The following is a 14,247-nucleotide window of genomic DNA, read 5'->3' on the forward strand; positions in this document are numbered from 1 at the left end:
TGCCTCGAATAGTAGAAGTGTCCAGATTAATCAGATCAAAAAGTTTAACATGTCAACGACTGCAGAAGGCAGAGAAGGGAAAGAATTCGCATTTATATAGTGCCCTCCACAGCCCCCAAAGTGCGACAAAGCCAGTGACGCACTTTTTGACATGGAGACACTGTTGTAATGTCGCTGGGTTTACTAGGGCAGGCGATGGCCTAGCGGTATTAGCCAAGCAATCCAGAAACTCAGCTAACGTTCTGGAGACCCGGGTTCGAATCCCGCCACGGCACATGGTGGAATTCAATCAAAAATATCTGGAATTAAGAATCTATTGATGACCATGGGTGGCACAGTGGGTTAGCACTGCTGCCTCACAGCGCCAGGGACCCAGGTTCGATTCCCACGTTGGGTCACTGTCTGTGTGGAGTTTGCACATTCTCCCCCGTGTCTGCGTGGGTTTCCTCCGGGTGCTCCGGTTTCCTCCCACAGTCTGAAAGACGTGCTGGTTAGGGTGCATTGGCCGTGCTAAATTCTCCCTCGGTGTACCCGAACAGGCGCCGGAGTGTGGCGACTAGGGGATTCTCACAGTAACTTCATTGCAGTGTGAATGTAAGCCGACTTGTGATACTCATAAATAAACTTAAACCATTGTCGATTGTCGGAAAAACCCATCTGGTTCACTAATGTCCTTTAGGGAAGGAAATCTGTCATAGAATCATAGAAACCCTACAGTGCAGAAGGAGGCCATTCGGCCCATCGAGTCTGCACCGACCACAATCCCACCCAGGCCCTACCTCCACATATTTACCCGCTAATCCCTCTAACCTACGCATTTTAGGATTCTAAGGGGCAATTTTTAACCTGGCCAATCAACCTAACCCGCACATCTTTGGAGTGTGGGAGGAAACCGGAGCACCCGGAGGAAACCCACGCAGACACGAGGAGAATGTGCAAACTCCACACAGACAGTGACCCGAGCCAGGAATCGAACCCGGGACCCTGGAGCTGTGAAGCAGCAGTGCTAACCACTGCGCCACCGTGCCGCCTGACGTCCTTACCCGGTCTGGCCTACATGTGACTCCAGAGCCACAGCAACGTGGTTGACTCTCAACTGCCCTCCAAGGGCAACTAGGGATGGGCAATAAATGCTGGCCCAGCCAGCGACACCCATGTGTACGAATGAATAAGAAAAATGGCAATTTGTGCACAGCAAGATCCCACAAATAGCAAAGCAAAGAAAGCCAGATGATCCTATTTGTTTCTCTCGGATTTGATTTATTATTGTCACATGTATTAGTATACAGTGAAAAGTATTGTTTCTTGCGCGCTATACAGACAAAGCATACCGTTCATAGAGTACATAGGCGAGAAGGAAAGGAGAGGGTGCAGAATGTAGTGTTACAGTCATAGCTAGGGTGTAGAGAAAGATCAACTTAATGCGAGGTAGGTCCATTCAAAAGTCTGACAGCAGCAGGGAAGAAGCTGTTCTTGAGTCGGTTGGTACGTGACCTCAGACTTTTGCATCTTTCTCCCGACGGAGGAAGGTGGAAGAGGGAATTGTCCGGGGTGCGTGGGGTCCTTAATTATGCTGGCTGCTTTTCCGAGGCAGCGGGAAGTGTAGACAGAGTCAATGGATGGGAGGCTGGTTTGCGTGATGGATTGGGCTACGTTCATGATCTTTTGTAGTTTCTTGCGGTCTTGGGCAGAGCAGGAGCCCATACCAAGCTGTGATACAACCAGAAAGGATGCTTTCTATGGTGCATCTGTGAAAGTTGGTGAGAGTTGTAGTGGACATGCCAAATTTCCTTAGCCCCCTGAGAAAGTAGAAGCATAGGTGGGCTTTCTTAACTATGGTGTCAGTGTGGAGGGACCAGGACAGGTTGTTGGTGATCTGGACACCTTGAGGGGATAAATAGCAACCAAGACACTGGGGAGAACTCTCCCGCTCCTCTTCAAAATGGTGGCTGCAGCGCCTTCACTGCCCCCTTAGGAGGCCGGATGGGGGCCTCGATTCAATGTTTCACCCAGGAAACGCCACCTCCCATACTGCAGCACTCCCTCCGCATTGCACTAGGAGTGTCAGCCTAGATGTGGGCGAGTCCCAGAGCGAGGGGGCCATGTTTTAAAATTGGCGAGGGGGCGTCACCTTTTTAGGAAGGAGGTGAGGAGAATTTGTTTTCTGAGGGAATGGCGGGGCAGTCTCGATGGGCCGAATGGCCTAAATCTGCTCCTTTTATCTTGTGGGTTCTGCGGCTTCTGGAACTCTCTGCCTCTGGGACAGTTGCAAGATAGATTCTTGTTACACGAGGTTTCCGGGGAGTGTCACAGAATGGTTACGGCGCAGGAGGAGGCCATTCGGCCCATCATCTGTGTACCGACTCTCCAAACGAGCATCGTGACTTAGTGCCATTCCCCTGCTTTCTCTCCCCTCCCCCCCCCTCTCTCCCTGTTACCCCCTATTCTATTCAAATAATCATCTAATTCCCTCTTGAATATGTCGATTGAACCTGCCTCCACTATAGTTCCAGGCAGCGCATTCCAGACCCCAACTACTCACTGGGTGAAAAGGTTTTCCTCACATCACATTTGGTTGTTGAATCAATTTAAATCCTCATTCTCGATCCATTTACAAGGGGGAACAATTTCTCCCACTCTACTCTGTCCGGTCACCCCTCTTGATTTTGAAAAATCTCGATCAAATCTCCTCTTAACCTCCTCCTCTCTAAGGAGAACAGTCCCGATCTCTCCTCTTAACAGGGGAGGTGATGGCCCAAAGGAATTATCGCGAGACTATTAATCCAGAAACTCAGCCAATGTTCTGAGGGACCCGGGTTCGAATCCCGCCACGGCAGATGGTGGAATTTGAATTCCACGCTTGGTATGGGGCTCCTGCTCTGCCCAAGACCACAAGGAACTACAAAAGATCGTGAATGTAGCCCAATCCATCACGCAAACCAGCCTCCCATCCATTGACTCTGTCTACACTTCCCGCTGCCTCGGAAAAGCAGCCAGCATAATCAAGGACCCCCACGCACCCCGGACAATTCTCTCTTCCACCTTCTTCCATCTGGGGGAAAAGATACAAAAGTCTGAGGTCACGTAACAACCGACTCAAGAACAGCTTCTTCCCTGCTGTCATCAGACTTTTGAATGGACCTACCTCGCATTAAGTTGATCTTTCTCTACACCCTAGCTATGGCTGTAACACTACATTCTGCACTCTCTCCTTTCCTTAGAAATCATAGAAACCCTACAGTGCAGAAGGAGGCCATTCGGCCCATCGAGTCTGCACCGACCACAATCCCACCCAGGCCCTACCCCCACATATTTTACCCGCTAATCCCTCTAACCTACGCATCTCAGGACTCTTAAGGGGCAATTTTTAACCTGGCCAATCAACCTAACCCGCACATCTTTGGACTGTGGGAGGAAACCGGAGCACCCGGAGGAAACCCACGCAGACACGAGGAGAATGTGCAAACTCCACACAGACAGTGACCCGAGCCGGGAATCGAACCCGGGACCCTGGAGCTGTGAAGCAGCAGTGCTAACCACTGTACTACCGTGCCGCCCCTTCTCTATGAACAGTATGTTTTGTCTGTATAGCGCGCAAGAAACAATACTTTTCACTGTATGCTAATACATGTGATAATAATAAATCAAATCAATAAAGCATCAGGAATTACTGATGACCATGAAACCATTGTCGATTGTTGGAAAAGCCCATCTGGGTCACTAAAGTCCCTTTAGGGAAGGAAATCTGCCGTCCTTACCCGGTCTGGCCTACATGTGACTCCAGAGCCACAGCAATGGGGTTGACTCTCAACTGCCCTCCAAGGGCAACTAGGGATGGGCAATAAATGCTGGCCCAGCCGGCGACACCCATGTCCCACGGATGAATAAAAGAAAACTGAAGTACGTGGGGGTCATAGAATTCGGAATGCAGATAAGCCAGGATCTTACTGAATAAGCAGATTTGAGGGACATACTTCTGTCTCGTATGTTGCACAAGGGACCTCAGAGTGAGGGCGCGAACCCACGAACCTCTGATGGAAGCAGAGAAACTATTTCCTCCAGATGCTGGGGGGATACTATTGGTTAACTTGAGATTCGAAAGCAAGAGTGATAGTTCATCCCGGTGTTTGTACAGATCAGTGACGATTCACCCGATCGACCAGCCGGGCCTGAGGGGGGCGGGAACAGCAACAATTCCTGTTGCTATAACACACATTCAAACATCCCAAGTTCCCTCACGGGGGTGTTGTAAAACAAATTATGACCCCAGGCCCCATGAGGTGTTATTAGGACAGGTTACCCAATGGCTTGGTCAAAGGTTTCAAGGAAGGTCTTAGAATCAGGGAAAGAATCATGGAATCCTACAGTGCAGAAGGAGACCATTCGGCCCATCGAGCCTGCACTGACAACAATCCCACCCAGGGCCTGTCCCCATAACCCCACATATTTACCCTGCTAATCCCCCTGACACTAAAAGGCAATTTAGCACGGCCAACCCACCTAACTGACACAGCTTTGGGCTCAGGGACAATTTAGCATGGCCAATCCACCGAACCTGCACATCTTTGGACCCTAAGGGGCAATTTAGCATGGCCAATTCACCTAACCTACACATCTTTGGACAGTAAGGGGCAATTTAGCATGGCCAATTCACCTAACCTACACATCTTTGGACAGTAAGGGGCAATTTAGTATGGCCAATCCACCTAACCTGCACATCTTTGGACACTAAGGGGCAATTTAGCATGGCCAATTCACCTAACCTACACATCTTTGGACAGTAAGGGACAATTTAGCATGAATCCACCTAACCTACTCATCTTTGGACACTAAGGGGCAATTTAGCATGGCCAATCCACCTAACCTGCACATCTTTGGACACTAAGGGGCAATTTAGCATGGCCAATCCCCCTAACCTGCACATCTTTGGACCCTAAGGGGCAATTTAGCATGGCCAATCCACCTAACCTGCACATCTTTGGACACTAAGGGGCAATTTAGCACGGCCAATCCACCTAACCGACACATCTTTGGACACTAAGGGGCAATTTAGCATGGCCAATCCACCTAACCTGCACATCTTTGGACCGTGGCAGGAAACCGGAGCCCCCGGAGGAAACCCAAAAATGGGGAATATGAGAGGGGGAGAAGGGCAGAGAGAGGGGGAATGAGGAGAGAGGGGGGAGAAGCAGAGAAAGAGGGGAAAGGCAAGAGAGAAGGGGACAGGAGGACCTGTGGTTGGTTGGCCACTGATGGGCTTGCCAACCTCCCACCTCCTCTTGCGTGTCCTCGATTTTAATCGCTCCACTATTGGCAGCCATGTCATCAGTACGAAGGCCCTATACCCTGGAAGTCCTTCCCGAAACCTCTCCACCTCTCTTTTTGATGCTGTTTAAAGCCTACCGAATTGACGTATCTTTGGTCACTTGCCCTCCTATCTCTTCATGAGATGTCCAGTTTTGTTTGATTACACCCCTATGAAGCGTGTTGGGAGTTTCTGTTATGTTAAAGGCGCTACATAAATGCAAGTTGTTGTTTGATTTGGGATGTCCATTCCTGGAGGTACGGACCCCGCTGACGGTTCTGGGTCTAAGAGGTCACTCATTGTCGCTCCGGTTTCTGTCTCTGCAGCATTCCTCACACATGGAGAACCGCTCGGAAAGGGGCTCCACATGGTCGAGTCGCTCGCTGGGCGCGCGCTGTCGGAATTCCATCGCCTCCTGCACCGACGAGCAGCCCCATATCGGCAACTACCGGCTGCTGAGAACCATCGGCAAGGGAAATTTCGCCAAGGTCAAGTTGGCAAGGCACATCCTGACCAGCCGGGAGGTGAGGGGGCCTGAGGCCTCGGGCCTTTCCGGGGAACGTTCGCAGATTGGTGCTGGGGGAGGACAGGGCCGGGTGGGAAACTTCCCTCCCTCACTCCCATCTCCCTCCCCCTCGCTCCCTCCTTCCCCCCTCACTCCCTCCCCCTCCCCCCTCGCTCCCGACTCCCTCCCCCCTCGCTCCCAATTCCCTCCCCCCTCGCTCCCTCCCCCTCGCTCGCTCCTCCCTCCCCTCCTCGCTGCCTCCTCCCTCCCCCCCTCGCTCCCTGCTCCCTCCCCCCTCGCTCCCTGCTCCCTCCCCCCTCGCTCCCTCCTCCCTCCCCCCTCGCTCCCTCCTCCCTCCCCCCTCGCTCCCTCCTCCCTCCCCCCTCGCTCCCTCCTCCCTCCCCCCTCGCTCCCTCCTCCCTCCCCCCTCCTCCCTCGCTCCCTCCTCCTCCCCCCCACTCCCTCCTCCCTTCCCCCTCGCTCCCTCCTCCCTCCCCTCGCTCCCTCCTCCCTTCCCCCTCGCTCCCTCCTCCCTCCCCCCGCTCCCTCCTCCCTCCCCCTCGCTCCCTCCTCCCTCCCCCTCGCTCCCTCATCCCCCCCCCCGCTCCCTCCCCCCCTCGCTCCCGCCTCCTTTCCCTACTCCCTCCCCCTCCCCCCCTCCCCCCTCGCACCCTCCCTCCCTCCACCCTCGCTCACTCCCCCCTCCACCCTCGCTCACTCCCCCCCTCCACCCTCGCTCCCTCCCTCCCCCCTCGCTCCCTCCCCCCCCGCTCCCTCCACCCTCCCCCTCGCTCCCTCCCTCCCCCTCACTCCCTCCCCCTCCCCCCTCGCTCCCGACTCCCTCCCCCCTCGCTCCCGATTCCCTCCCCCCTCGCTCCCGATTCCCTCCCCCCTCGCTCCCTCCCCCTCGCTCGCTCCTCCCTCCCCTCCTCGCTGCCTCCTCCCTCCCCTCCTCGCTGCCTCCTCCCTCCCCTCCTCGCTGCCTCCTCCCACCCCCCTCGCTCCCTCCTCCCACCCCCCTCGCTCCCTCCTCCCTCCTCCCTCCCCCCTCGCTCCCTCCTCCCTCCCCCCTCGCTCCCTCCTCCCTCCCCCCTCGCTCCCTCCCCTCCCTCCCCCTCGCTCCCTCTTCCCTCCCCCCTCGCTCCCTCCTCCCTCCCCCCTCGCTCCCTCCTCCCTCCCCCCTCGCTCCCTCCTCCCTCCCCCCTCGCTCCCTCCTCCCTCCCCACTCGCTCCCTCCTCCCTCCCCCCTCGCTCCCTCCTCCCTCCCCCCTCGCTCCCTCCCCCCTCGCTCCCTCCTCCCTCCCCCCTCGCTCCCTCCTCCCTTGCTCCCTCCTCCTCCCCCCGCTCCCTCCTCCCTCCCCCCTCGCTCCCTCCTCCCTCCCCCCCGCTCCCTCCTCCCTCCCCGCCCGCTCCCTCCTCCCTCCCCCTCGCTCCCTCATCCCTCCCCCCGCTCCCTCCCCCCCTCGCTCCCGCCTCCTTTCCCTACTCCCCCACCCTCGCTCACTCCCCCCCCTCCACCCTCGCTCCCTCCCTCCCCCCTCGCTCCCTCCCCCCTCGCTCCCTCCCCCCTCGCTCCTCCCCCCTCGCTCCCTCCCCCCTCGCTCCTCCTCCCTCCCCCCTCGCTCCCTCCTCCCTCCCCCCCTCGCTCCCCCCTCCCTCCCCCCCTCGCTCCCCCCTCCCTCCCCCCCTCGCTCCCCCCTCGCTCCCCCCTCCCTCCCCCCTCGCTGCCCCCTCCCTCCCCCCCTCGCTCCCTGCTCCCTCCCCCCCTCGCTCCCTCCTCCCTCGCTCCCTCGCTCCCTCCTCCCTCCCCCCTTCGCTCCCTCCTCCCTTCCCCCCTTCGCTCCCTCCTCCCTCCCCCCCTCGCTCCCTCCTCCCTCCCCCCCTCGCTCCCTCCTCCCTCCCCCCTCGCTCCCTCCTCCCTCGCTCCCTCCTCCCTCCCCCCCTCGCTCCCTCCTCCCTCCCCCCCTCGCTCCCTCCTCCTCCCCCCCTCGCTCCTCCTCCCTCACCCCCCTCGCTCCTCCTCCTCCCCCGCGCTCCTCCTCCTCCCCCCCGCGCTCCCTCCTCCCTCCCCCCCCCTCCCCCCTCGCTCCCTCCTCCCTCCCCCCCTCGCTCCCTCCTCCCTCCCCCCACCTCGCTCCCTCCCTCCCTCGCTCCCTCCTCCCTCCCCTCCCTCGCTCCCTCCTCCTTCCCCCCCCCCTTGCTCCCTCCTCCCTCTCCCCCCCCCTCCCCTCGCTCCCTCCTCCCTCCCCCCCCCCCCTCGCTTGAAGGAATGTAGTCAGGAACATCGGAACAGTGGTTGATGGGATAGGGACTGGGTCGGATTATGCAGGTTTGATGGGCCAAATGGCCTCCTTCTGCACCATAGGGATTCTATGAATGTTGCTATGTCCCTGGGCCCTGATATTATGCATCCCAGAGTGCGAAAAGAGGTTGCTATAGCGATGTGGATGCATTGGTGATCATCTTCCAAAATTCTATAGATTCTGGAACAGTTCCTGAAGCTTGGAAGGTAGCAAATGTCACCCCACTATTTCAGATGGGAGGAAGGGAGAAAACCGGGAACTGTAGACCTGTTAGCCTTCCATCCATGGCAGGGAAAATGCTGGAATCTATTATAAAGGATGTGATAATTGGACACTTGGACAATAATGATCTGATTGGACATGGTCTGCATGGATTTATCTCTCCCTCAATGTCAACAAAACGAAGGAGATTGTCATCGACTTCAGAAGCGTAAAGGAGAACACGCCTCTGTCTACATCAACGGGGACGAAGTAGAAAGAGTCGAGAGCTTCAGGTTTTTAGGTGTCCAGATCACCAACAACCTGTCCTGGTCCCCCCCCATGCCGACACTATAGTTAAGAAAACCCACCAACGCTTCCACTTTCTCAGAAGACTAAGGAAATTTGGCATGTCCACTACGACTCTCACCAACTTTCACAGATGCACCATAGAAAGCATTCTTTCTGGATGTATCTCAGCTTGGTATGGGGCTCCTGCTCTTCCCAAGACCGCAAGGAACTACAAAAGGTCATGAATGCAGCCCAATCCATCACCCAAACCAGCCTCCCGTCCATTGACTCTGTCTACACTTCCCGCTGCCTCGGGAAAAGCAACCAGCATAATCAAGAACCCCCCACGCACCCCGGACATTCTCTCTTCCACCTTCTTCCGTGGGGAAAAAGATACAAAAGTCTGAGGTCACGTACCAACCGACTCAAGAACAGCTTCTTCCCTGCTGCCGTCAGACTTTTGAATGGACCTACCTCGCACTAAGTGATCTTTCTCTACACCCGAGCTATGACTGTGACACTACATTCTACATATAGTGAAATAAAGGGATACAGGAATGGTTTGTGGAAAAAGGCATTGGAGCGGGTGATCAGCCATGACCCTATTGAATGGTGGTGCTGGTTCGATGGGCTGAATGGCCTACTTCTCCTATTAACACGACCATACCTCTCATTTCCCTCATCGCCAGTGAGAGTGGCACGGTGGCTCCGTGGTTAGCACTGCTGCCTCACAGCGCCAGGGTCCCGGGTTCAATTCCGGTTTCGGCTCCCTGTCTGTGTGGAGTCTGCACGTTCTCCCCGTGTCTGCGTGGGTTTCCTCTGGGTGCTCTGGTTTCCTCCCACAGTCCAAAAATGTGTAGGTTAGGTGGATTGGCCATGCTAAAATTGCCCCTTAGTATCCAAAGATATGCCGGTTAGGTGGATTGGCCATGCTAAATTGCCCCTTAGTATCCAAAGATATGCCGGTTAGGTGGATTGGCCATGCTAAATTGCCCCTTAGTATCCAAAGATGTGCAGGTTAGGTGGATTGGCCATGCTAAATTGCCCCTTAGTGTCCAAAGATGTGTAGGTTAGGTGGATTGGCCATGCTAAATTGCCCCTTAGTATCCAAAGATATGCCGGTTAGGTGGATTGGCCATGCTAAATTGCCCCTTAGTGTCCAAAGATGTGCAGGTTAGGTGGATTGGCCATGCTAAATTTTCGCGGTTACAGGAATAGGGTGCAGGGAAGTGGGATGCTCTTTTGGAGAGTCGGTGGCGACTCGATGGGCTGAATGGTCTCTGTCTATACTGTCGGGAACTATATGACACCGTTTGCTATGGCATTATTAAATGATGGGACTGTTCTCCTTGGAGAGAAGGTGGCTAAGAGGAGATTTGATGGAGATGTTTCAGAATCACGAGGGGGGGGGTGCTGGACAGAATAGACGGGGAGAAACTGTTCCCCCTCGTAAAAAGGATCGAGAACGAGAGGGACACGGATTTAAAGCGATTTGCAAAAGAAGCAAATGTGGCGTGAGGAAAAATGGTTTCATCCAGCGAGTGGTCAGTGTCTCGAATGCAGTGCCCGGGAGTTTGGTGGAGGCAGGTCCAATCAGGGCATTCAAGAGGAAAGTAGATGAATATTTGAATACAAACAATGTGTAGGGGGAAAAGGCAGGGGAATGGCACTAAGCCATGATGCGCGTATGGAGAGCTAGTACCGATATGATGGGCCGAATGGCCTCCATCTGTGTTGTAGTAGTTCTGTGTTTCAATGCAAGGAATTGTGTCCCAATGAAAGAATTGGACGTCTGGGATACTATCGGCAACATCTAATAGAGGGCGATGGGTGTCTTGCAAGAGTTGGGAAGTTGGCGAGAGACCCATGTCACCTCTTCTTGGGAAGACCCAACACAGTGAGCACGAATCGGGCACTTGACTGGGCAACTGCGGTCCTCCCCTGGGATCCAGGACCCCGGGAATCGGAAATCCCACCCTCCCAAGAGCTGCCAGCCAATTAGAGAATGGCAGCTCCATTGAAGAGTGACACCGCTGGCTGCTGCTGGGAGTGCAACCCACCCGAGGCCTCGGATCGTCGCGAGATCCAAGGCCACAGATGAGCGATGGTGGGAGGGGGCGTCAGCAGCAAGGGCCCCCCCCCCCTCCCCCCCCAACCCCCCCACCCTCCATCCACACACCCCAACATTCCCAAACCACTCTGCCCGGGTTTGATTTGATTTATTATTGTCACATGTATTAACATACAGTGAAAAGTAATGTTTCTTGGGTGCTATACAGACAAAGCATACCGTTCATAGAGAAGGAAATGAGAGAGTGCAAAATGTAGTGTTGCAGTCATAGCTAGGGTGTAGAGAAAAGATCAACTTAATGCGAGGTAGGTCCATTCAAAAGTCTGACGGCAGCAGGGAAGAAGCTGTTCTTGAGTCGGTTGGTACGTGACCTCAGACTTTTGTATCTTTTTCCCGAAGGAAGAAGGTGGAAGAGAGAATGTCTGGGGTTCATGGGGTCCTTGATTATGCCGGCTGCTTTGCCGAGGCAGTGGGAAGTGTAGACAGAGTCAATGGATGGGAGGCTGGTTTGCGTGATGGATTGGGCTACATTCATGACCTTTTGTAGTTCCTTGCGGTCTTGGGCAGAGCAGGAGCCATGCCAAGCTGTGATACAACCAGAAAGAATGCTCTCTATGGTGCATCTGTAAAAGTTGGTGAGAGTCGTAGCTGACATGCCAAATTTCATTAGCCTCCTGAGAAAGTGGAGGCGTTGGTAGGTTTTCTTAACTACAGTGTCAGCATGGGGGGACCAGGACAGGTTGTTGGTGATCTGGACACCTAAAAACTTGAAGCTCTCAACCATTTCTACTTCGTCCCCGTTGATGTAGACAGGGGCATGTTCTCCACTACGCTTCCTTTGTTTTGTTGACATTGAGGGAGAGGCTATTGTCGTCCTGGCCCATTTGAATAGTGCGCCCCACCAATTCATTGATTCACAAGTCTTCCTCAGAGATAGATGCACCAAGACATATCTAGTAGAGTTGATGAGGGGGAGCCAGTGGATGTGGTTTATTTGGGCTTTGAGAAGGCTTTCAACAAAGTCCCACATAAGAGGTTAGTGTGTAAAATTAAAGCGCATGAGATTGGAGGGAGTGTGTTGAGTGTCAGAATGTAACCGGTGACAACTTTGATTGGATGCAATGTGACCAATGGGAGCAAGATGCAAGGGTCAACTGACCCAGTAAAACATGGAACCAATCACGGAATGATGTAATAGTCAGCTGACTCACTATAAATAAGGAACTATGTAGAATTGTGGAGAGCTTGGAGTGGCCCAGGGCGAGGCCCCAAGTTTGGAGTAATCGTGTTTCTTTATTAAACCCTATCTTTGATTTATAAGTTGGAGTAAGTTTTGTTGTATTTTCGTTAGCTGCATTTTGAAGAGTTACTTCTGAGGAAACATTGAGATGGATAGAAAACTGGTTGGCAGACAGGAAACAAAGAGTAGGAATAAATGGGTCTTTTTCCAAATAGCAAGCAGTGACGAGTGGAGTACTGCAGGGATCATTGCTAGGAACCCAGCTATTCACAATATACATTAATGACTTAGATGAGGAAACTAAATGTAATATCTCCAACTTTGCAGATGATACAAAGTTGAGTGGGAGGGTGAGCTATGAGGCAGATGCAGAGATCCTTCAGTGTGATTTGGACAAGTTGGGTGAGTGGGCAAATGCATGGCAGATTCAGGATAATGTGGATAAATGTCAGGTTATCCACTTTGGTAGCAAAAACGGGAAGGCAGATGACTATCTTATTGGCCATAAATTGGGAGAGGGGAGTGTTCAGTGGGACTGGGTGTCCTTCTGCACCAGTCGCTGAAGGTAAGCATGCAGGTGCAGCAGGCGATAAAGAAGGCAGATGGTATGTTGGCCTTCATTGCGAGAGGTTTCGAGTACAGGAGCAGGGATGTGTTGTTGCAATTATACAGGGCCTTGGTGAGGCCACACCTAGAGTATTGTGTGCAGTTTTGGTCTCCTTTTCTGAGGAAGGATTCTCTTGCTCCAGAGGGAGTGCAGAGAGCATTTGCCAGGTTGATTCCGGGGATGGCGGGACTGATGTATGAGGAGAGATTGACTGGGTTAGGATTGTTTTCGCTGGAGTTCAGACGAATGAGGGGGAATCTCATAGAGATTTATAAAATTCTAACAGAGCTAGACAGGGTAGATGCAGGGAGGATGTTCCCGATGGTGGGGGAGTCCAGAACCAGGGGTCACAGTCTGAGGATTCGGGGTAGACCATTTAGGACGGAGGTGAGGAGACATTTCTTCACCCAAAGAGTGGTGAATGTATGGAATTCACAACCACAGGAAGCAGTTGAGGTCAAAACATTGAATGTTTTCAAAAAGCAGTTCATAGAATCTCTACAGTGCTGAAGGAGGCCATTCAGCCCATCGAGTCTGCACCGACCACAATCCCACCCAGGCCCTATCCACATGCATTTACCCTCGTTAGACCCCCTGACACTAAAGGTCAATTTAGCATGGCCAATCCCCCTAACCTACACATCTTTGGACTGTGGGAGGAAGCCGGAGCACCCGGAGGAAACCCACGCGGACACGGGGAGAATGTGCAAACTCCGCACAGGCAGTGACCCAAGCCGGGAATCGAACCCAGGTCCCTGGCGCTGTGAGGCAGCGTTGCTAACCACTGTGCCACCCCAGTTAGATGTAACTCTTGCGGCTAAAGGTATCACGGGATGGAGGGGTGGGAAGGGGGGAATCAGGATATAGAATTTGATGATCAGCCATGATCATAATGAATGGCGGAGCAGGCTCAAAGGACGGAATGGCCTACTCCTGCTTCTAGTTTCTATGACTCATCTAATTTTTTTGCTTCTTTCTGTTTTTCTCCAGGTAGCAATAAAAATAATTGACAAAACTCAACTGAACCCAACCAGTCTACAGAAGGTAGGAGACGGGATCTGTTAATGATAATCCATTGTGGCAACTGATTGTTACATAGAATGTGTTCAAAGGTGAAGTGAGGCTCCAAACGCGGCCTCGACTTTGAGACCTCCCGAGTGATACTCTCTCAAATAATCCCTGTCCAGCTCCTTCAGGATCATTTAGGGGCATGTGTGTATGTGTGTGTAGGCCTGGGCTTGGGTCTGGCAATTGATGCTAGACTGGGGTTTGGAGGCCTGGATTTTGAGGCTTGTTACTGGGCCTGGGAGTTGGAGCAGTGGCCAAGGTCTGGGGGTTGGAGCCTGGGCCTTGAGGTAAGGGCTTGGGAGTTGATGTTGGACTGGGGTGCGGAGGTCTAGAGTTTGGGGCTGGTAACTGGGCCTGGGAGTTGGGCTGGGAGGCATGGGAGTTGGAGCTTAGGTCTTGAGGTAAGGGCCCGGGCGTTGGAGGGTCAAGAAGCTTGGGAGTCGGAGGTCGGGGGCGGCCAGGGGGCCGGAGGACCAGGAGGCCCAGGCGTTGAAGGGCCGGGAGGTCAGGGGGGGTTTGTCCAATATTGAGAAAAGTGATGTTATTCTGTGAGGGGTGAATTTGACAATTAATGGGAACAAATGTGAGGTTGAGCGGTTATTGAGGAGTCAGGCCGGAGACAGAGATTTCCTGAAGAAAACCGTTTGTGTTGATGAAGG

At 53.9% G+C, this 14,247-nt stretch overlaps 1 protein-coding gene across 1 annotated transcript in view; it reads left to right on the forward strand.

Moving 5' to 3' along the window:
• LOC144488369 (MAP/microtubule affinity-regulating kinase 3-like) overlaps window positions 1–13,564 on the forward strand; it is a gene marked incomplete at its 3' end in the record, with an annotated part of 65,800 nt that extends 52,236 nt beyond the window's left edge. The window contains exons 2-3 of the mRNA XM_078206430.1: window positions 5,632–5,829; window positions 13,511–13,564. Of these exons, the coding sequence (XP_078062556.1) occupies window positions 5,632–5,829; window positions 13,511–13,564 (252 nt within the window). The remainder of the gene's footprint in view (window positions 1–5,631; window positions 5,830–13,510) is intronic.
• Between the last annotated feature and the right edge of the window lie 683 nt (window positions 13,565–14,247).

The sequence above is a fragment of the Mustelus asterias genome, unplaced genomic scaffold (genome assembly GCF_964213995.1).
Source record: "Mustelus asterias unplaced genomic scaffold, sMusAst1.hap1.1 HAP1_SCAFFOLD_1496, whole genome shotgun sequence".
Lineage (NCBI taxonomy): Eukaryota > Metazoa > Chordata > Chondrichthyes > Carcharhiniformes > Triakidae > Mustelus > Mustelus asterias.